At 39.2% G+C, this 21,327-nt stretch overlaps 1 protein-coding gene across 1 annotated transcript in view; it reads left to right on the top strand.

Annotated features, from left to right (window-relative positions):
• Positions 1–1,749: 1,749 nt before the first annotated feature.
• MFSD14B (major facilitator superfamily domain containing 14B) overlaps positions 1,750–21,327 on the top strand; it is a 71,737-nt gene continuing 52,159 nt past the window's right edge. The window contains exons 1-2 of the mRNA XM_003795036.2: positions 1,750–2,129; positions 21,202–21,297. Coding sequence (XP_003795084.1) covers positions 2,022–2,129; positions 21,202–21,297 — 204 coding nt within the window. The 5' untranslated portion in view covers positions 1,750–2,021. The remainder of the gene's footprint in view (positions 2,130–21,201; positions 21,298–21,327) is intronic.

Genomic DNA, 21,327 nt, shown 5'->3' with positions numbered 1-21,327 from the left:
AGCCATGAAAGGCAGACCAGAATCAAAGCATGGGTGAAACAGGCTGGAAGTCTTTGATCAATAAAAGGATATACTGTATGTGATTTCTTTTCTTTTTTTTGAGATAGAGTCTCATTCCCTTACCCTGGGTAGTGAGATGGGGGTGTCATCATAGTTTACAGCAACCTCAAACTATTGGGCTTGAGCAATCCTCTTGCCTCAGCCTCCCAAGTAGCTGGGACTACAGATGTGCACCACTACACCTGCTTGTTTTTCTTTATAGTAGAGATGGAGTCTTGCTTTTACTCAGGCTAGTCTCAAACTCTTGAGTTCAAGGGATCCACCCAACTTTGCCTCCCAGAGTGCTAGAATTACAGAAGTGAGTCACCCAGCTCAGCACAATTATACTGTAATTTCAAAAAATGACAGCTACCCATAAATATGTTTGGCCTGTTCAACATTTCTTCTCTGGCTATATTTAAGTTAACTTCCTTGAGATATTGTTCAGGGAATTTCCTGTTTTCAGTAAAAGGCTGGTGGCTTCTAAAATCCTATCAGTCACTCTTTTGCTGTGGACTAGAGTGTCTTCAACCATGGCTAAGTAGCAATAAAGTCTCTGCAATAGGAGACAGTCTAGGCCAGTGGTTCTCAACCTTCCTAATGTCCTAATACAGTTCCTCATATTGTGGTGACCTCCAACCATAAAATTATTTTCGTTGCTACGAAATAATTTCATTGCTATGGTTGTGGATCACCACAACATGAGGAACTGTATTAAAAGGTCACGGTATTAGGAAGGTTGATAACCACTGGTCTAGGCAGATTACTTAAACCCAAGAACATTCTATTTTTACAGGAATGGCCTTTGGATATCAATGTGCTTTGGAAAGCAATGTATGAACAATGATTATAAGCTGTAACTCTATACATCAGTCCAAGGCTTGAGCAGATGCATTATAACAGAGCACAAAACAATCTTTGAGATACTTGTGCACTGCCTGTTTGCAGGGACAACGGTACAATATACAAATCAGTAGTGGACTTAATAGAATATGGTATTTCACGAGGTCCCTTTGGGCTGGTAATAAGACCGTTATGGAGCCAAGATTTCTGTACATCATCATCTTATCCAAAGTACATTACCGTCTTCATTATACAGATGAGGGTCATATCCATGCTACTGGAACGAACAAATAGTTTTTAACTGGAACCAGCGCCTGTGTGCTTCTAAGGCTATGCTCTTCTCCGACATTCCATTGCTAAGATAAATTCTCCCTCACTTTTTCTTGGAATTTTGGAGAGGAGCGGAATGAGCATATGCCACTTCGTCGTTGGGAATTCAAGACCCAGGGGCTCTTTTTCTGTGTCAGGATGTGCCCATCTTTATAACTGCGGGGGTATCAAGGATCATTCATCTGCTCGCATGCCATCAGACCAAGACTAGAGAGCTACAGTCACTGCAAAACTCCAGCATATCTGCCCCTCACCGCTCGCTAGCGCCGCTCGGACAGCCGGCAATCTCCAAAAACAGAAAATTGAGCCTGGGGGCTCCGACGGATGACGTTATTTCCGGTGCGCCTTCAAGTCCGGAAGCCAAGGGGCCAGAGGCGAGGTGGAGGCGGGGCCTGAAGTGGGGTGGGTGTTGCTGGAGGCGACCAGGACTGGGGATCTGAGCTCTAGGAGGGAGCTGAGGCGTGGGGCGGGGCCTGCAGCCCGGCGCCGGCCGTTGGGAAGCTGGGTTCCGCGCGGCTCGGCCTCCTGACCGCCCCGCCCGCCACTGACGCTGCCACCAGCAGCCGCGAGAGCTGATACCGGTACCGTCCCTTCTGCGCGGCTGCCAGCTCTGGAACTGCCTTCTTCCTTCTCCTCCTCAGCTTCAGCCTCGGCTGCCCCCTCAGCCCTCGGCGCCGCCGCTGGCGCAGCCGACCTACTCGCAGGCCGCCGCGGGCCGCGGAGCCCATGAAGGCGCGGGCCCCGCCGCCGCCTTCGCGGCGTCGCGGTCGTCCCGGAGCTCCCCGAGCCGGCGCGGGCATGGCCACAGCATGAGCGTGAAGCTGCCACGGGAGCCGGAGGAGAAGGTGGCGTTGGAGTCCGAGGTGGGAGCCATGCCGGAGAAGCGCGCGGGCGCGCAGGCCCTGGGCAGCAGTTGGGTAAGCGCGGGAGCGGGTTGGACAGCCTCAAGACCTGGGGAGGTTGGGTGGGGTAGCATCTGGGCCCGCGAGTTCCCTGCGCCGGGCAGAGGACTCTGGTTCTCGGGAAGGCGGTCCTTTTCTGGGTGACCCTAGTTCATCACTAATACAGGCTTTCCTAGTGGCTCTACATCACTAGACAGAACTTTGGGTGATTTGGTTATTGTTTCCAAAGGCGCCATACACATGACTGTATACAGTGAATATAGTTAGTAATTTGGTTATTTCACAGTTCTCCATTCCTGTGACAGTTGACACAATTTTCGTGGCGCAGTTTCTGCCCAAGCCTACTCAGGCAGCCGGTAGGGACCAGACTTTGAACCATTTAGTGCTACACTACCAAATAGTCGGCAGGGAAGTTGGCAGTGAAGGTTAAGCAGCGCCTTCTTCCTGCTCCTTCCGCGTTCTCCAGGCGTCAGAGGAGCTGTCGCGCCGGTGGGGAGCAGTTTCAGGGGAAGCTACTGATCCCAGGACCTGCTGAGTAACAAGTTCAGGCCGATCTCTTTCTCCAGTTTTACTTGAGATTGAGATGGTTTCTGACAGCAGCGCAGGGAAACCCTGGCTTAATTGACATGGATTTGGTAGAACAGGCCTTGCCAGTAACGCTTTGGTTTCGAATGGTGGAATATACTAAGCGTAGAGGCTCTGTCATTTTTTCAAGGCCTAAGCTTCCCTCTGTTTAGGACCTGGAATATAGAAAATGTTACACTGAATAGAAACTGACACCATGCAAAAGTTTTTCCAGAGAAAAATAGAAATTTTATGAAAAATAAATGGGACTACTCACAGGGGTGTCCCCACAGACCTCATGTGCATTATGTGAGGGCTTTTTTGCTTATCTGTCGTGTCAGATGTCACTAAAATTAGGCATGGACCTTTTTTATTGTTTATCAGCTTTTGCTATTTTTTTTTTTTTTTTGAGACAGAATCTCACTATGTCGCCTTCGGTAGAGTGCTGTGGCGTCACAGCTCACAGCAACCTCAAACTCTTAGGCTTAAGCGATTCTCGTGCCTCAGCCTCCCAAGTAGCTGGGACTATAGGTGTCCACCACAATGCCCAGCTATTTTTTGTTGTAGTTGTCATTGCCTTTTGTTGTAGGATCATTGTTTAGTTGGCCTGGGCTGACAGCTCCGGTGTATGTGGCTGGTGCCCTAGATGCAGAGCTACAGGTGCCGAGCCTGTTTATCATCTTTTGTTAGTATTTGTGTTTTTAATGTGTGGCCCAGGACAACTCTTCTAATGTTGTGCAGAAAAGCCAAAAGGTTGGACACCCTTGGCTGTCTTTTAAAGAATTTATGTGCATATTTATTGATATGAATCCCTGTTAGTAGAGTTAGGAGGGTCTGTGAAGTAGAAGCAGCAGTAATGTGGAGCCAGCAGAGCTAATTTTCAGTCATGGTTCTAGAGGAATAGTGCCTACTGTGGGCAGGGTAATGGACACAACCTTGCCACTCAGTGCTTAAACTGTGAAGTGAGCCTTAATAATGTTGAAGACCCTTACAGCCCAAATGACTCCTTATTTTTGAGAAAGCATTGGTCATCCCTTATTTTAAAGATATCTCCATAATGTAGAAAGTGTATCTTTGGGGGGAGGGGCGGAAAAAGTTGTGTAGAATTGGTTTCTCTGATTTTGATTAGGAAGACTTGTCCTTTTCCTGCCCATTAAAACTAAACCACCAACTTTTCAATCTTCCTTGAATTGATGGACAGTAATTACTAGTGGCAAGCTAGTAATTGGAGAGGTAGCTTTCTTTGCCCTTTCCAATACCTACAACAGCCAGAAAGTCTAGCTAAGTTTATCTTTGCGTGCCTATGGTTTATTTCCTCTATTTTTGACCCAGATTTTGACCATGTTTTTTGAGATCCTTCTTCACCCCTTTACATTGCTAATTAGTGTGATCTAACATGTAAATAATGATCATTGCTGCTGTCTTAATTTTTTTCCATTGGCTCTCTGTGTCTTATAGAATAAAAAATAAACTGCCATGTTGAAGCATTATTAACATAGTGATTAGGCAGGTATGCTTGGAATTTCAGTTTCCACCTTTATTACTTGTGTAACTTTGGTAAGTTGCACAAATTCTAATTTTAAAAGAGTATTTACTGGCTCCCTGCCTGTTGCTCAGCAGCTAGGACACCAGCCATGTAACACTGGGGGTGGAGGGTTCGAGCCTGGTCTGGGCCTGCCAAACAACATTGGCAACTACAACCCAAAAAAAAAAACAAAACAAAAAAACAGCCAGGCATTGTGGTGGGTGCTTTTAGTCTCAGCTACTTGGGAGGCTGAGGCGAGACAATTGCTTTAAGGTGGCTGTGAGCTGTGATATCACGGCACTCTCCTAAGGGTGACATAGTGAGACTCTGCCTTAAAATAAAAAAAGAGTATTTACCTCATAGAATTATGAGGGTTGCTGTTGCCTGACACCTAATAAGTCTGTCTTATGTATTAGCTATTATTGTTATTATTTATCAATATTCTTTACATGTATGATTGAATGATCACAATCTATAGGTTATCCTCTTAATGTGATATTTGTTCTCTTTTATTTCTTAATCCAGATAGGAACTAGACTTCTACCTAAAAATTAAAGTTACTAATTTTATGTCCTTAGAGCAGAAACTTTTTAGAGATGTTTACTCAAAGAAATCCCCACTCTTCTGGTGGGGATAATCTGCTGATTTTGGGCACTAAGTATATTCCTGCCCAGTCTTTCCTTGTGTCTGAGAGTTATACACTCATCAGTATTGACAAACTGCAATGAATGCTGAGAAAGTTTTCTTGGGTGTTTGCTGTAGTTAATGAGATAATTAGCATGGGCAGGTGGCAGTGCTTTTCTGAGTGTATGGAAGCTGGGAAAGCAGTGAATGCCTTTAATCGTATATGTTTGTGTCATATGCTAGTATCTTCAAATTATGCACTTTTCTCGCTTGTAGTTTATGTGTTGGAGATTTCCTTATAGCTTAGTTCCAGAAACACTCATGGTTTTTTGATGCTACTAATAGTCACAGGAAAGACTACCCAAGTCCAGGGAATCAGCTGACAACTTTTTTCTACCTTGTTTGGCAAAGAGTTGAAAAAGCTACTGGCAAGGAGATGTTATGATTCGATAAATGGAAGCGTGTCAACTCTGATATCATTTCTTTACAGAGTAGAGAGGTGTGTATAATCTATAAGCTCTTGTGTTCTTTCTTCTCCGTGAATGTGCATGCACACACACTTTCATATGTTTTATATTTGTATATCATTTAAGTAGATTTGCCAGTACACCCTTCATAGCAAGGGGAAAAAGAAGACCTTATGGAATTATTTAATCTTAGGCATCTGATGAGAATTAAGGATTTGTTGCAGAGACTTGCATTTCAGATTGTTCATGGACTCCAAGAAGCTGATATTTGGATACCAGTTAAGGGGACTGATGTGGGCCCTCAAAGAATCAGTGTCTCTCTGGTGACATTTGATGTCTCTTGTGTTTATTTTTCTTAGACTGTTTCAGAGAAGACTCTGAAGGTTAATGTTGATTTTGAGAACAAGGTGATTATATGGACAAAATGCAGATAATACCAAGGGACAGCTTTGATTTACAAAAAGGGTAAAATGATTAGGTATGTTTTGTTTGTAAAGAGTGAAAGGACTTAGGGACATATTGGGGGAAAAATTGTAAAGATTGTTTTTCAGTTTTTGAACACTGTTAGAAATCAATATGATCATTTCAGTAAAAATTAAATAGTACTAGGACATTCGCACAGCCAAACCCTGTAAGTAAATTATAGCAGATAAGGGGAGAAAATAAAAAGCATTTATGAGCACTTGATATGTTGCAGTTATAAGAGCAAATATGTCATCCATTTATGACAGGAACATTTATATTTCCTGTTTAGAATTATGCAAATCTTCAGTTAATTCATCATCATCAATGCATAACTTGAGGGTACTAGGATATGACACAAAGATATAGGATTAAATGCATTCACTGCTTTCCCAGGTTCCATACATAGAGAAGCACTGCCACCTTTGTCATAACAATTTCTTATTCTTAGGCCTGGTATAGGTAGAATTTTGTAAACCTTGTTTCTTAGAATATTTGGGCATCCGTTCTGTTTTTTCTTAACTAGATAAAGACTTTCAAGACAGACTATAGCTGGGCATTTTTGAATTTGCAGTAGTTCTTTAGGAAGTGATCAATAAATACTTGTTAATGAAGAAGTAAATCATTCAATTGGAGCCTTAAACCAGTAATTATGCTTATCAGTGAGATTAACTTATTGGCTTACTTTTATATAATGGTGCTTCGTTTGGCCTTATAAAACAAATGGGGAGTTCTGGTTTCTTCTGTTCTCTGGAGAGAGTTTGTGTAAGATTGGTAATCTAGTTTGAGAACTCTATAGTTCTTGGCTTTTTTGGTTTTATTATTTAGTTCTGAAACAATTCAGGTTTTCTATTAATTTTTGAATTTTTTTTTCTGTCAGTTTTAATCAGTTGTATTTTGCTAGAAAGTTGTCTGTTTTATCTAAAATTTCAAATTAGGCTTGGTCCCTGTAGCACAGTGGTTACGGTGCTGGCCATATGCACCAAAGCTGGCAGGTTCAAACCTAGCCTGGGCCAGCTAAACAATGACAACTGCAACAAAAAAATAGGTGTTGTGGCAGGCTCCTGTAGTCCCAGCTACTTGGGAGGCTGAGGCAAGAGAATTGCTTAAACCCAAGAGTTGAGGTTGCTATGAGCTGTGACATCATGGCACTCTACTGAGGGTGACATAGTGAGATTAAAAAAATGAGTGAGTCTAAAAAAATAAATAAATAAAATAAAATTTCAAATTGGCATAAAGTTGTTCAGAATAACCTCTCAGGTTCTTTTTACCTTCTGTAAGATCCTTAGTCTACTTTTTTATTGCTGACATTGGTAATTTGTGCCTTATCTTTTAAAAAATATTTACTTTATGATCTTCTGGATAAATATGCACAAATATTGCAAGTGGTAATTCCTTTATGTCTTATTTTCATATTACATGAACTAGAATATTCAGGAAAATGTTCAGTAATAATAGTAAGTGTACACACAACTGCTTCACCATAACAGGAATACATTAATTTTTTTCACTGTTAAGTGCTTGTTAGCTCTATGATATAAACATGCTTTATTACCCTATAGAACCATTTTTTGACATTTCTCATTCTTTTTCTTGTGTGCGTTCTCCCTCTCTCCTCATCCTGCCCTCCAGTTCACTGTCTCATAGAACTTTCACAAGTGGGTTTTGAAATCAGAGATATTCTATGGCAAAAGAGGTTATAGCATAGCTAGGTTGTTGTTCTGACTGAGATTTAGAGAGAAATCTATCTTTACTACTTTGTAGTTAACTATAATGAATGGCATTTTTTAAATCTGTAAAAATGTAGTATGTATCAAGTTATGTTAACTTTTTATTCAGCTGCCTAACATTTTAATAGTTTTGTATTTGGTTGTCTTTTTAAAACAGCTTTATTCAAGTATTATGTGTATATAGTATGTACATTTTTGTGTTTTGATGTATCTGTACATATGTGAAATCTTTACCATAGTCAGGCTAGTGAACATATCTATCTTCCCTAAAAGTTTCTTGTGTCTATTTGTTTACTTCTCTCTTTACCCCCGTCCCTTTCTAGACAATTGTTTACCTCTGTCACTATATATTAGTTTGTATTTTCTGCTTTTAAAAAAATGGATTTGTATAGCATATCCCCCTTTTCCTTTGGCTTTTTCAACTCAGTATTAAGTCGTTGAAATTTATCATTGTTTGTAGGTAAATCGGTAGTCTATCTTTTTTTATTTCTGAGTAGTATTCCATTATAGGGTTGTACCACAATTTGTTTATATATTCATCTGTTGATGGATATTTGCATTATCGCTGGTTTAGGGGCTGTTATGAATGAAGATGCTATGAATATTTGTGTACAAATCTTTGTATAGAATATACTTTCTTTCAAGTAAATACTTTGTAGTGGAATGGCTGGGTCATATGGTAAATGTATTCTTTAATTTTTTTAAGTAATGGCCAAACTGTTTTCTAAAGTAATTGTTTAGTTTTACAATTCCTGTTTGTCTGTTCTTACCAACACTTTGTCAATTTTAGCTCTTCTAATAGTTCTGTAGTGGTGTCTTACTGTGCTTTTAATTTACACTATCTTATGGCTAGTGATGCTCAACATCTTTCTAAAAGCTTATTTGCTGTCTTGTTGTATATCCCTTCTTCGCAAAATATCTGTTCTTGTTTTTTGCCTATTTTTTTGGTGGTGGTTGTTGTTGGTTGGTTGTTGCCCTGTAATTAGTTTTAAGAGTTCATATTTGGGATTCAAAGCTTTTATCAAATATTCTGCTTATAATTGTATACTTTTCTGTATTCTGTGATTCAGTTTTTCATTCTCTGATCAGTTTCTTGAAGAGCAGATGCTTTAAATTTTGATGAACTTTATCAACTTGTTCTTTTATAGACCATGCTTTTGGTTTCATGTTTAAGAAATTGTTGCCTAACCCAGTATCCCAGGGAGTTCTGTTTATGTTTTTATAAGTTTTAAATGTTACGATTGGGTTTATGTTCCATTTTGATTAACTTTTTATGTGGTGCAAGGTATGGACAGAATTTCATTTGCTTATGGATAACCAGGATACCATATCCTGAAAAGGCTATTTTTTATTCACTGAATTGCTTTTGCACCTTTGTCAAAAGCCATTGTATATGTGTCAGTCTATTTCTGAACTCTCTATTTCTTTGATCTATTTGTCTTTACATTAATATTACACAATCTTGATTAATGGAGACTCATAATAAGACTTGAAAACCAGTAGAATTAGTACTTTAATCTTGCTTTTCTTAAAAGTTGTTTCAGTTATTCCAGGTCCTTGCATTTTAGAATCAACTGGCAATTTGAGATTTCTACTAGGATTCTGTTCTCTCTGAAGATCTGTTTGGGAAAAATTGATCAAGTCTTCTGATTCATGAATGCAGTGTGTCTCCTTTGATTTGATTTGATGTTATGTTATTTTATGTTACTTGTTAACCGTCGAGGATCTCACTCTGTCTCCCAAGCTGGAGCTCAGTGGCCTGAGCATAGCTTACTGTAACTGTGAACTTCTGATCTCAATCAATCTTCCTGCCTCAGCCTCCTAGGTAACTAGGACCATAATCGTGAACCACCATGCCTGGCTAATTTTTCTACTTTTTTGTAGAGACAGGGTCTCACTATGTTGGGCAGGCTAGTCTTGAACCCTTGGCTTCAAGCCAGTCTTCCTGCCTGGGCTCTTGCCTCAGCCTCTCAAAAGTGCTGGGATTACATGTATTAGCTATCACGCCTGGCTTAAATGCAGTTTTAAAATTACACAGTAATCACTTTTAATTTTTAGTTCTTCCCTCCAAATAAGGCATCTTATATTTTTACTTTATACTTGTATATTAGTTTATTAAATGTGTAATGTCCATTTTCCTTAAGAACTGAGTTTAACAGTTGATATCTCTGACATTTCACTTTGACACTTCTTGTTTTATTTTTATTGTGAAAGTACATCATCAGCCTTTCAAACACATGTTTTGGCTTATGATTATCTTTCATATTTTTTTAGAGCAATTTTCGTGAAACCATGGATAAGTAAAAATGTCATTTTTTTTTTTAAATGTGAATTCTGTCACGGAACCAATGCAGTGCTGAGAACTTGAAAATTGAATGAAGTACTTGAGAAGGATGTGGCTAATGTACTTATAGTATGGCAATGGTTTGAGAATTTCCAATCTGGTGATTTTAATATTGAAAATGAGCCACATGAGTAACTTGAAGCCACGATAAGCTGAAAGCTGTAGTGGAGATTAATCCATCTCAACCTCCACGTGACTTAGCTGCAAGCTTTGGCATTACCATTCCGACAATATTGGGCCATTTGAAACAAATTGGCAGGGTAAAGAAACTGGATTGATGGATGGATTCTGTGTGAATTAAATGAATGTCAGAAGAGAAATTGTCTCAAAGGTTGCCTTTCTTTGCTGTCACAATATAAAGGCAAACCATTTCTACACTGTGTTGTTATGTGTGATAAAAATAGATTCTTCTTGATGATCACGAGCATTTGGAACAATGACTGGATGAAGATGAAGTGTTCAAACAGTCCCGAACCAAAATGTTCATCAAAAAAAGCTAATGATGTCTGGTGGTCCAGCATGGTTTTTTTTTTTTTTTGAGACAGAGTCTTACTTTGTCACCCTTGGTAGAGTGCTATGGAGTCATAGCTTGCAGTAATCTCAGACTCTTGGGCTTAAGTGATTCTCTTGCCTCAGCCTCCCGAGTAGCTGGGACTGTCGGTGCCTGCTATAACACCCAGTGTTTTTAGAGATGATGATCTGTGGCTCGACTAGTCTCAAACCCATGAACTCAGGGGATCCACCCACCTCGGCCTCCCAAGTGCTAGGATTACAGATGTGAGCCACCTTGCCCAGCTATGATATGTGTCTTATATTAAACAAATCAAAATGCATGTCATCAATCATCATCATTAAGATAAGCAGAGAATATTAGACAAATTCAAATTGAGAGAGTCTACTAATTTATTGGTGAAGAGTGTCCTCAAAAGTGTCAAGATCATGGAAATAAAATGTTAGGTGGGAGGATTGCTTGAGGCAAAGAGTTCAAGACCAGCCTGAGCAAGAGCAAGTCCCCATCTTTACAAAAAAATTAGAAAAATTAGCTGAGTGTTGTGGTGGGCACCTAGTCTCAGCTACCTGGGAGGCTGAGGCAGGAGGATTTCTTGAACCTAGGAATTTGAGGTTGCTGTGAGCTATGATGATGCCACTGCACTCTAGTCCGTGTCTTAAAAAAAAAAAAAAAAAGTCTTAGGAACTGTGTCAGTTTTGAAGTCTTGAACATGAAAACTAAATGCAGTGTAAAGTCTTTGATCAGATTCTGAACCAGGAAAAGAAAATGGGAAATGTGGTAAAGTTCAATAAGATATGTAGATTGCATTATTGCAGCAATGCTGATTTCCTAGTTTGGATAATTAATACCATGGCTTATATAAGATGTTAGCATTTGGGTAAGCTGCATGAAGGATATAAAGGAACTCTACTAGTTTTGCAACTTTTCTATAGATTTAAAATTATTTTAAAATTAAAAAATTAGTTGCAGTAATTTTAAGTAGGAATTCCATAGATATCTATCAGTAGTGGAGTGGTTAAAATTATGATATGTTCATAGGATACTGAGAAACTATTAAAAAGAATGTAGATTTCTATACAGAGAAAAAAAGACAGGTTCAGTGCCCGTAGCTCAGCGTTAGGGTGCTGGCCATGTACACTGAGGCAGGCAGGTTTGAACCCAGTAGGGCCTGCAAAACAACGACAACTGCAACAACAACAACAAAAAATAGCTGGGCATTATGGTGGCGCCTGTAGTCCCGGCTACTTGGAAGGCGAAGGCACAAGAAGCGCTTAAGCCCAAGAGTTTGAGGTTGCTGTGAGCTGTGATGCTACAGTACTGTACTGAGGGTAACATAGTGAGACTCTGTCTCAAAAAAAAAAAAAAAAAAAGATAAAGGTAATACATACACTGTATGTATACAAACACTGTTATTTGTGTTTAAGATTATGTTTTTAGGCTCGGCGCCTGTGGCTCAAGCGGCTAAGACGCCAGCCATGTACACCTAAGGTGGCAGGTTTGAATCCAGCCCGGACCCACCAAACAACAATAATGGCTGCAACCAAGAAAAAATAGCCGAGCGTTGTGGCAGATGCCTGTGGTCCCAGCTACTTGGGAGGTGGAGGCAGGAGACTCGCTTGAGCCCAGGAGTTGGAGGTTGCTATGAGCAGTGAAGCCATGGCACTCTACCCAGAGTGATAGCCTGAGGCTCTGTCTCAAAAAAAAAAAAAAAAGATTATGTTTTTACCTATTAATGTATGTGTATAAAAATATATAATTTTTCCCCACATAAAGGCTAATGCCATGATATATGCCAAATTTCTAAATTGCTAACCAATTTCTAAATTGCTAACTTAGGGAAAAATAAAATGTATGTATTTTGTTAAATTTTCTCTCACTCTCACTCTTTATCATAGAGATGAGGTCCAGCTATGTTGCCCAGGCTGGTCTTTAACTCCTGGTCTCAGGGAGCCTTCTATCTCAGCTTCCCAAATAGCTGTATTTATAGGGATGAGCTACTGTGCCTGGCTGTTTCTTTAAAGTTTTACAACTTTCATATATTTGTGTAGCAGTTCTAAGTTTTTAAAAAGTGTGTCTTCTGCATTTGTGTAACACAAACATTCCATAAAAATGAAAGCAAAAAAAGAAATTCCTGTAACTTCACTGTTTTATAAAATATTAGGTAAAAGAAAAATACTAAATCCAAGTATGTTCCCTTAATATACTGCCTTTCATAGATTTAATATTTTCTTTGTATTTAATCTTGTGTTTAATCTAGTTTTTTTTTTCCTCAGAGTATAGAAATGCTGCTAGAGTTTGTAGGTTGTTACTGTATCCTGCAACTTTACTGAGTCTGTTTATTATTTTGAACAGTTTTTGGTGGAGTTGTTAGGGTTTCGTACACATATGATCATGTTGTCTGCAAATAGAAAAAATTTATCCTTTTCTTTCCAGTTTTGATGTCTTTTATTTCTTTCTCTTATCTAAAGTTTTCATTCTCAAGCAATATAGTATTCATTTCTCAAATTAAAAAAAAAAATTGTGTTTGCTGTTTCCAGTGGTGGGTGGTATGCAATGTCAGGGATCAGACCTTTTAATTTACCTACTACCTAATCTCTAATATGCTAGGAAAATTATCAAGTTTAAAATCAAGATTCCTGTACTTTGTATCCTGGAGTATCTTATATGTGACAGGCAGCGCAAAGACAGTACAGACCTATAGCTAGTTACTCTTGGCTCTTTACATTTGAGATTTATGTTTAAAAGCAAAACATCTTAATCCTTATGGATCATCTTTTATTATAGGTACTTCTGTGTCTTTTGAGAACACTTTTGTAAAGGAAAAGGATACCCTTTTGGGGTCCCTTACATGACTTTGGATATTCCATCTGTGTGTGTGTGTTGTCCCTTTTTTAATATATTTTAAATGTAAAATACACATAACACAAAATTTACCATCTTAACCATTTTTAAGTGTACAGTTGGTAGTGTTAAGTATATTCATACTGTTGTGCAACCAATCTCCAGAACGTTTTTATCTTGCAAAATTGAAACTCTGTACCTATTAAACAACTCATTTCCCCCATCAAAAACTTATTTCCTCTTTTCCCTAGCCACTAGCCACCATCCTTCTACTTTCTGTTTCTAGGTGTCTCATGTAAGTGGAATGATAAAGTATTTGTCTTTTTGTGACTGTCTTATTTCCCTTAGTGTAATGTTCTCAAGGTTCATCCATATTGTAGGATGTTACACACAAAAAAGTCAGATGGCATCTACCCTCTCCTAACACCATGAATGGATGGTGTGAATTTTTTATATTTTTAGTCTGGCATTCAAAATGTGATCTCTGCAGTACTCATTGCCCTTGCTAACTATAAATGTCTATAACACATTTACTTTTTAAAATAAAATGGTAAAAAGTGATGTTTGTAAGAAGAATATATTATTTCATCACACAGATATTTTATTGACTTACTATGTGTAGGGTGAGAGATGAGATTAGTGAACTACAAATGGGACCTCATGAAAACTATTAAAAGAGTTTATAGGCTCAGCACCTGTGGCTGAAGCTCCTAGGGTACCAGCCACATACACCTGAGCTGCAGGTTCAAATCCAGCCTGGGTCTGCCAAACAACAATGATGGCTGCAACCTAACAAGTGATGAGTGCCTGTAGTCCCAGCTACCATGTTTCCCCGAAAATAAGACCTACCCCCAAAATAAGCCCTAGCAGGATTTCTATGTATTTGTTAAATATAAGCCCTACCCCATAATAAGACCAGATACGCTGCATAGCCACGCCATGCATTTCGTGGCGGAGCAGTAAGGAAGACTGGAATACCTTTTATCTGCCACAGCTCCTTTCTTCTACCAGCCGTTCGCACTTGCATGGGTGCGTGTGTGGTAACCAAGGTTGCAGGCATCCTATTGCGCTTGTGGGCACAGCTAGGGGAAAGGAGTTTACACATCACTAGTGCCAGCCCCACCAACAAGGTTGGCTCCCCCTGGCAGGTTTCAGAAGAAGATGATTTAACTGTATTTGAATAAATGTAGGTTGTTGTATTATACTTTTTTTTTTTTTGAGACAGAGCTTCAAGCTGTCCCCCTGGGTAGAATGCTGTGGCATCATGGCTCACAGCAGCCTCCAACTCTTGGGTTCAAGCAAGTCTCCTGCCTCAGCCTCCCAAGTAGCTGGGACCACAGGTACCCACCACAACGCCCGGCTATTTTTTTTTGGTTGCAGTGTCATTGTTTTTTGGTGGGCCCAGGCTGGGTTCGAACCTGCCACCTTAGGTGTATGTGGCTGGTGTCTTAGCCACTTGAGCCACAGGTGCCGAGCCTGTTGTATCATACTTAATAAAAATAAGACATCCCCTGAAAATAAGCCCTGGTGTGTCTTCTTGAGAAAAACTAAATGTAAGGCAGTGTCTTATTTTCAGGGAAACACGGTACTTGGGAGGTGGAGGCAGGAAAATTGCTTGGGCCCAGGAATTGGAGGTTGCTGTGAGCTGTATTGCCATGGCACACTACCCAGGGCAACAGCTTGAGGCTCTGTCTCAAAAAAAAAAAAAAAAAATGTTTATAATCTTTGTCAGGAAGGTAAAGAGGGATTGTATCAGTAAATAATTGCTACATAAGAAATGACCCTAAAATGTAGTAGGACTTAATCATTTCTGACAGTTCTTTGGGTGGAACTCAGCTGGGAATTTTTCACTGATTTTCATTTGGGGGTGGTGCCTGTGGCTCAAGGAGTAGGGTGCTGGCCCCATATGCTGGAGGTGGTGGGTTCAAACCCAGCCCCAGCCAAAAAGTACAGAAAAGGAAAAAAACAAAGGCCTATGATTTTCACTTGGGATTTATCATGCTTTTGCAGTCATCTACAAGCGTCATTGGAATTGGGTTCACTCCTATATCTGGCAATTGATGATAGCTTTTAACTGGTTGGTCTATGAAGCCTTCATAGGGAGAGTCTCTTGTACTCTTATACTCTTTTGACTAGAAGAGATTTCTCTATTTAGTGATCTCAAAGACCTCTGGAGATCTAGGTTAAGAAGTCCATGATGTCACTTCCCCTGACTTCCCACTCATGGCATTTATATTCCATAGGAGGTAGACAGTAAATAAAAAATAAATTGTAAGATTTGTTGGAAATCCGGTAGAAAACAATAGGGCATAAGATCTTGGCTCGGCGCCTGTAGCTCAACCGGCTAAGGCGCCAGCCACGTACACCTAAGGTGGCGGGTTCAAATCCCCAGCCCGGACCCGCCAAAACAACAATGACCGCTGCAACCAAAAAAATAGCCGGGTGTTGTGGCGGGCGCCTGTGGTCCCAGCTACTTGGGAGGCGGAGGCAGGAGACTCGCTTGAGCCCAGGAGTTGGAGGTTGCTGTGAGCTGTAATGCACGGCACTCTACCCAGGGGGACAGCTTGGGGCTCTGTCTCAAAAAAAAAAAAAAAAAGATCTTCTTGGATATGTAAAGTGTGTGATTGAATTTTTTTGTATAGTGCCAGCCCAGATCTAGAGAATAGAGGAATAGACTTCACCTTTGGATGGAATTAGCAGCAAAGTCATATTGTAAAAAGGTATATACAGGGATGGAGGGAATTATAGGTTATCTTTTGCAGACTCCTATAGGAGAGCTAGAATAGGATTTGTGTTTTCAGAAAATTCACTCAGAATGTAGTGTCAGCTCAGATTGGGAGAGCGGAGGGAAAAGGAGTCAAGGCAGGAGTAAGAGGCCATTGCAGAAATCCATGGGAGAGATGATAGTATGAATGTGCAAAGACATTGTCACATACTTTTTATCCCCTGCTTTCTAATCATTTCTGAATTTGAAATATCTCAAGATATTCCATACTGTTTATGAAGGGGCAAAAGTGGACTAGGCAAATGTAGAACTGGTCCAGAGAGGTTGTACTAGATTGGGCTCAACTAGAAATAATAGGTTAATTTTTCATAAAGCTTTTCTAAAATTAGTTCACATAATTTAAAAGAAAAATGTATGGCATTTTTTTCATCAGCATATTTGCCACCAAGAGCTTAGGAATAATTGGAATGAAGGCAGACTTTTGTTATCTTCTCATATCCCATGGCCTTCATGTGGTTCTCCATGCTCCAGGGCCCTTCTGTTATGCTGTATTTCTCACTGTATCATTGTTCTTGGCTAGGGGTGAATGATAGTTCAATTAAAATAATTTATGTAGAGATGAGAATAAAAAAGTATTTGCATTTTATAAGGGCATTTGTTAATTTAAACAATTTCTAGTTGACGATACCTAATTATATAGTGTTAATGAACAAAAAGGTAGATTGTCTGGTTTTTGCATGATGTGAAAATAGCATAATCATGTATGAACACAGACCATGGTATGTATCTACGGTAAGATAGATACATCTAAGGTATGTGTCTAATCTAATTTTTGTATTTAATCAGCATGTATTTAATTAGCCACTGGTATTTGTATTTCAGTAGTCTTCATAAAACAGTGCATCATTACCTAGGAAAGAGCACCAAACCACAGAAACTGCAAATGCCAAATGGATAGGCTAGCCTTCCTAGCCCTCCTAGCCTACAGTGCTTCCTAGGATGAGCTTTTTAAAGATTTTGCAATTCTTCTGTGCATGATGCTTGATAAGTAAAGTGAATGATTCCGGGGTAATACTTAGACCATTTCTTGACATATTTACCCACTGTTTGGCATCTTTTGCTTTTCAGTGTGGGGTCAAAATTTTCATCCAGTTGACTAGGAAATTACTCGTAAATGCATATAGATTAAATTATTCATTCATACATGGCCTTAAAGATGCCTTCTCCTTAAAGATGGATCTGTGGAAAACTACTTAATTCATTGTTAGCTTTCAGAGTTAAGAATTTGTCCACTACTTTCTAGCTAGAATCTAAAATATACATACAGTGTATGCATTTTTTGCAATCCAGTGTCCTGTATATTACATGGTTCATATTGAAAATCTGTTGATTTCTAAATTTACTTACACATTTATAAATAAATTGGGACATTGTTCCAAAGATTTTTCTATATTCTAGGCTTTGCTATTTTGAATGAAAGCAGAGAAAAGAGACATTAGTCTCTGTCAACAGAAAAACCCAAACTCTGTAAAATAATTCTAAGAGGTTTATTTTGAGCCAAATGAGTGCTTCTGTGGCCAGGGAAAGCATGCCTTAAGAGGTCTTGAGAAAATGTACCTGATGTGGCTGGCTTGCAGTTTGGCTTTATACATTCATGGAAATAGGAATTACAGGCAAAATCATAAATCAAAACATGGATGGTATTCTTTGTTTCTGCTGGAAAATGGAGTGCGTCTCTAAGTCATAGGTGGGTTTTAGGGATTCTTTAGTTGGCAATTGGTTGCAAGAGTTAAGCTTTGTTGAAAGACCTGGGGTAGACCTGGGTAGAAAGGAATGCTTGAGTTAACTTAGGGATCTGCTAAGATGATTTGAATTAATATAAGGGAGTCTTCTATCTGTGATTTGATGCTGTATGGGAATCACGTTGGAAGGCAAACCACATTATATCCAGTTAATAAAATCCAGTTAGTGAGATTTTATTGTTTGTAGGTGTGACTCACCAGGCCTCTTAGAAAGGAAGTTGGACAAAAGAAAAAAGGTCAGAGTTCAGTCCTCACTACTACTGTATTGCTGAGTGCAGACCTATAGTGGGGTAAGAAAAGGGCTTTTGGGGTTGATCATTGAATAAAACAAGAAGAAATCCTTTCCCTCATGGCATTTATATTCCATAGGAGGTAGACAATAAATAAAAAATAAATTGTAGGATTTGTTGGAAATCCTCTAGAAAACAATAGGGCATAAGATTTTTTTGGACATGTAGTGTGTGATTGAATGCAGTGGGAGGCAAGGAGGGTGCATCAGAAGAGTTAATGGGATCTGAATTATAGAAATTAAAAAAAATTAAATTAAAATTTCACTCTGACTACCATGCAGTGGGCAAAGGAGCAAGGGTAGAAGCAGCAAATGTCCTCTTTAGAAAGTTACTCTATAATCTAGGCAAGTAGAGAGAACATTGCACCAGGGGAGAGAAAACAGCAAGGGAGGAGGCAGGCAAAGTTCCTGACTCCAGTACTGGAAGGAGTATTGGAAGGGTCTCAGTCAGAATGCTGTGTTACGGGCAGAGGCTGATTAATTGCCTCTATTTCCATTCACTGTTCTGTTGGTGAAGGACTGGTGAAAATTGGTACTTTTTTGAAGGCTGTACTGATTGACATTAAGGGCTTTTTGATTTTTGTTATTAGGCACTTAAATTTTTTTTTCTCTCTTAAACTTTGTGCTTTTCATTTTGGAAATGTTTTATTATTTAATGAATTTAAACAATTGCCTTATTATTTGACATTGAGAAATTTGCAAGTTTGTATATTTAATAACAATTGTACTTAATTCTTTTTTGAAAGTTGTCAAAACTAAAAAATTTCAAAGAACAGTACAATGAGTGCTCGTAGTCCCTTGATCTAAATTCTAATCAATTAACATTTTGTGACATTGATATTAGAAAGTATATATACACCAGTTTTTTCCCAAGCCATTTAATAGTAAGTGCAGCATCAAAAAATGTCAAGAATAGCCAGGTCTGACATTAATGCTATATGATTATCTGGTTTGTAGTCGTTTTCATATTTTTCCTGTTGTTTCCTTTTCATCCAAGATTTTATCTTAGAGCAGTCCTGTGGTCGCTCTCTTTTCCTTTAATCTGGAAATTAAAGGAAGTCTACTTCCTTCCCTTTACTGTTGTTTTTCAATATTGATAGTTTTAAGGACACCAGGTCAGTTTTCTAGACTTCCTACAATCTGCATTTGACGATTTCTTCCTGATTAAATTCTAGTCAAACCAGGCAGTTGTATTGTTGCAGAAAACAAGGCCCAATGGAGAGAAAGAGCACCCAAAGACCATATTTAAGAGGACAAGGCTTTTATTTCAGCCAGTGGAGCTTAGGGCATAGAAGAATTCAAAATGGCCACGTACCCTACTGGCTTGGTCTTTCCCTTTTTATCTTCAGGCAAAAAGTTCTAACCTTTCTCACTGGTTAGTTTGAATCAAGCGGGAGAAGCTCTTCCAACCTGAACAGAACTACAGATTTCACAGAAGTAGAAATTTCCAGATCCTAGGAAGTTAAGTCTACAAATTCCTAAGAGCTAAGTCACCGTGGACAGGACGCTGCAGGTCTATCCTTGGGGTCTTCTTAAGAAGAGTTCTCTTCTTCTAGACTTCACTCTTCCTGGGTATCCTCTCTCAGTATTTTTTGCCTTTTGAAGAGTTGCAAATGTAAGGATGAGAATAATGTGGGTTTTACAAAGCCTTTTATAACTTATATTTACTACCAAATACTAGTAGAATACCTGATCTTGGAATAACCACTGTCACAGAATCAAAGGATATCAAAGGATATTACATTGAAAGGAATTTTAGATTTTATCCCTGGAAGTCATAAATTATAGAAAGGTAGCAGATTAGGCACAGTCTTTAAAATAAAACAGAAACAGAACACTGTTTGGCACCTTTAGGTATGAAGTATGTTTTCAAGTTTGACTTAGCCCCTATTATTTAAGTCATGTGTGCTGCCCCAAGGCTTTTGAGCATATGACCCCCATGCCTATCTTTTAATGTGGTTAAATTAGAAACTTCAGTCTTGGAGAAATTAAGTTACTAAGGAACACATAAATTAGTAAGGAACAGAACAGTCACATCCTCAAACTTTGGTCTCTTGAAAACCCAGATAATTTTTTCCTAAAGCTCTAGTGATTTGCATTAATGGGACAAATACAAAGTCTATAATCTTAACCACCTTCAATGATTAGAGTAGGTGAAGGCATCAGGGATACAACAGAATGAAATTTTATCTTAAATACTATGGATAGATCCTAAATTTATTTTATGTATCTTTTTTCCTGTACCATTTTAGGGTAATGAATATTTTGTATCTTTCTGCTATTTTTTTTTTTCATATTAAATAACGCTGACATTTAAGTTTGGCTGGGGCCGGGTTTGAAACCACCACCCTTGGTATATGGGGCCAGCGTCCTCCTCACTGAGCCACAGGCGCCGCCCCAGCTCAGACATTTAAGAAGTGAGAAAAACCTATGAAATGAAGCAGGCAGGGGTTTTTTTTCTTACATAGAGTCCTGTGAGTTACACTTAGGGGTGGCAGTAAATACCTCAAGAATTCTAAAAGTTTGATGAACAAAATCAACATGCTCCACTAGGAAATAAAAAGTAAAAAGTCATGAGACTTTGCTCATAGCCTAAACAATGGAATTAATATACCTGAGAGGTTAGAAATGGGGAGCTTGAGACTTGGAGAAATGAAGGTGGTTGGAAAGACAAAATTTGTCACGGTTTGTCTAGCTAGTATTGAGAGTGCATATAGTGAGAATAAGATGGAGTCAGTCAGGCTAGGGCTGAGGGTGATACAGGATTTCCTTACTCAGGGCTGGACAGGGACCTCACATTCTCTAGGCCCAGGTGAGCTCAGAAACCAGACCATCTCTAGGCACAAACAGGCTGCCCTTTCCAGGCCACACTCTCTGGGCTCTAGCAAGGTCATGAACAAAGCAACCTGAAATATTTTTGGATGGTTCCACCTTGAGTAGGAAGCACACAGCCTAATCCCTTCCCTGAGACACAAACTGCTAAAATCTAATAACCTTGTCCTAAGCGGAGGGACTGCATTCATTCATTGTTAATACATTCATTAACTTTGAAAAAATGTTAATGAATGCAAAATGTTTTTGGCCAAGTCCTGGCCAAAATGTAATATATACTCCTCCATAAAGGACTTGTGTGGGAGACTTTCGAGTTGGGTTTCCCCTTTTGCTTTTTGCTGTTTTTGGTAATAACTTTCTTTCTTTTTTAGCTACAAGGCTTTGGCCGACCAAGTGTATATCATGCTGCTATTGTCATCTTCCTTGAATTCTTTGCATGGGGCCTGTTGACCACTCCAATGTTGACTGTAAGTATTGCTAAACTGGGTTCATTTTTT

Source organism: Otolemur garnettii, unplaced genomic scaffold (assembly GCF_000181295.1).
Source record: "Otolemur garnettii isolate 467f Iridium unplaced genomic scaffold, OtoGar3 scaffold00088, whole genome shotgun sequence".
Taxonomy (NCBI): Eukaryota; Metazoa; Chordata; class Mammalia; order Primates; family Galagidae; genus Otolemur; species Otolemur garnettii.
This window is presented reverse-complemented; position numbering and strand designations above follow the sequence as displayed.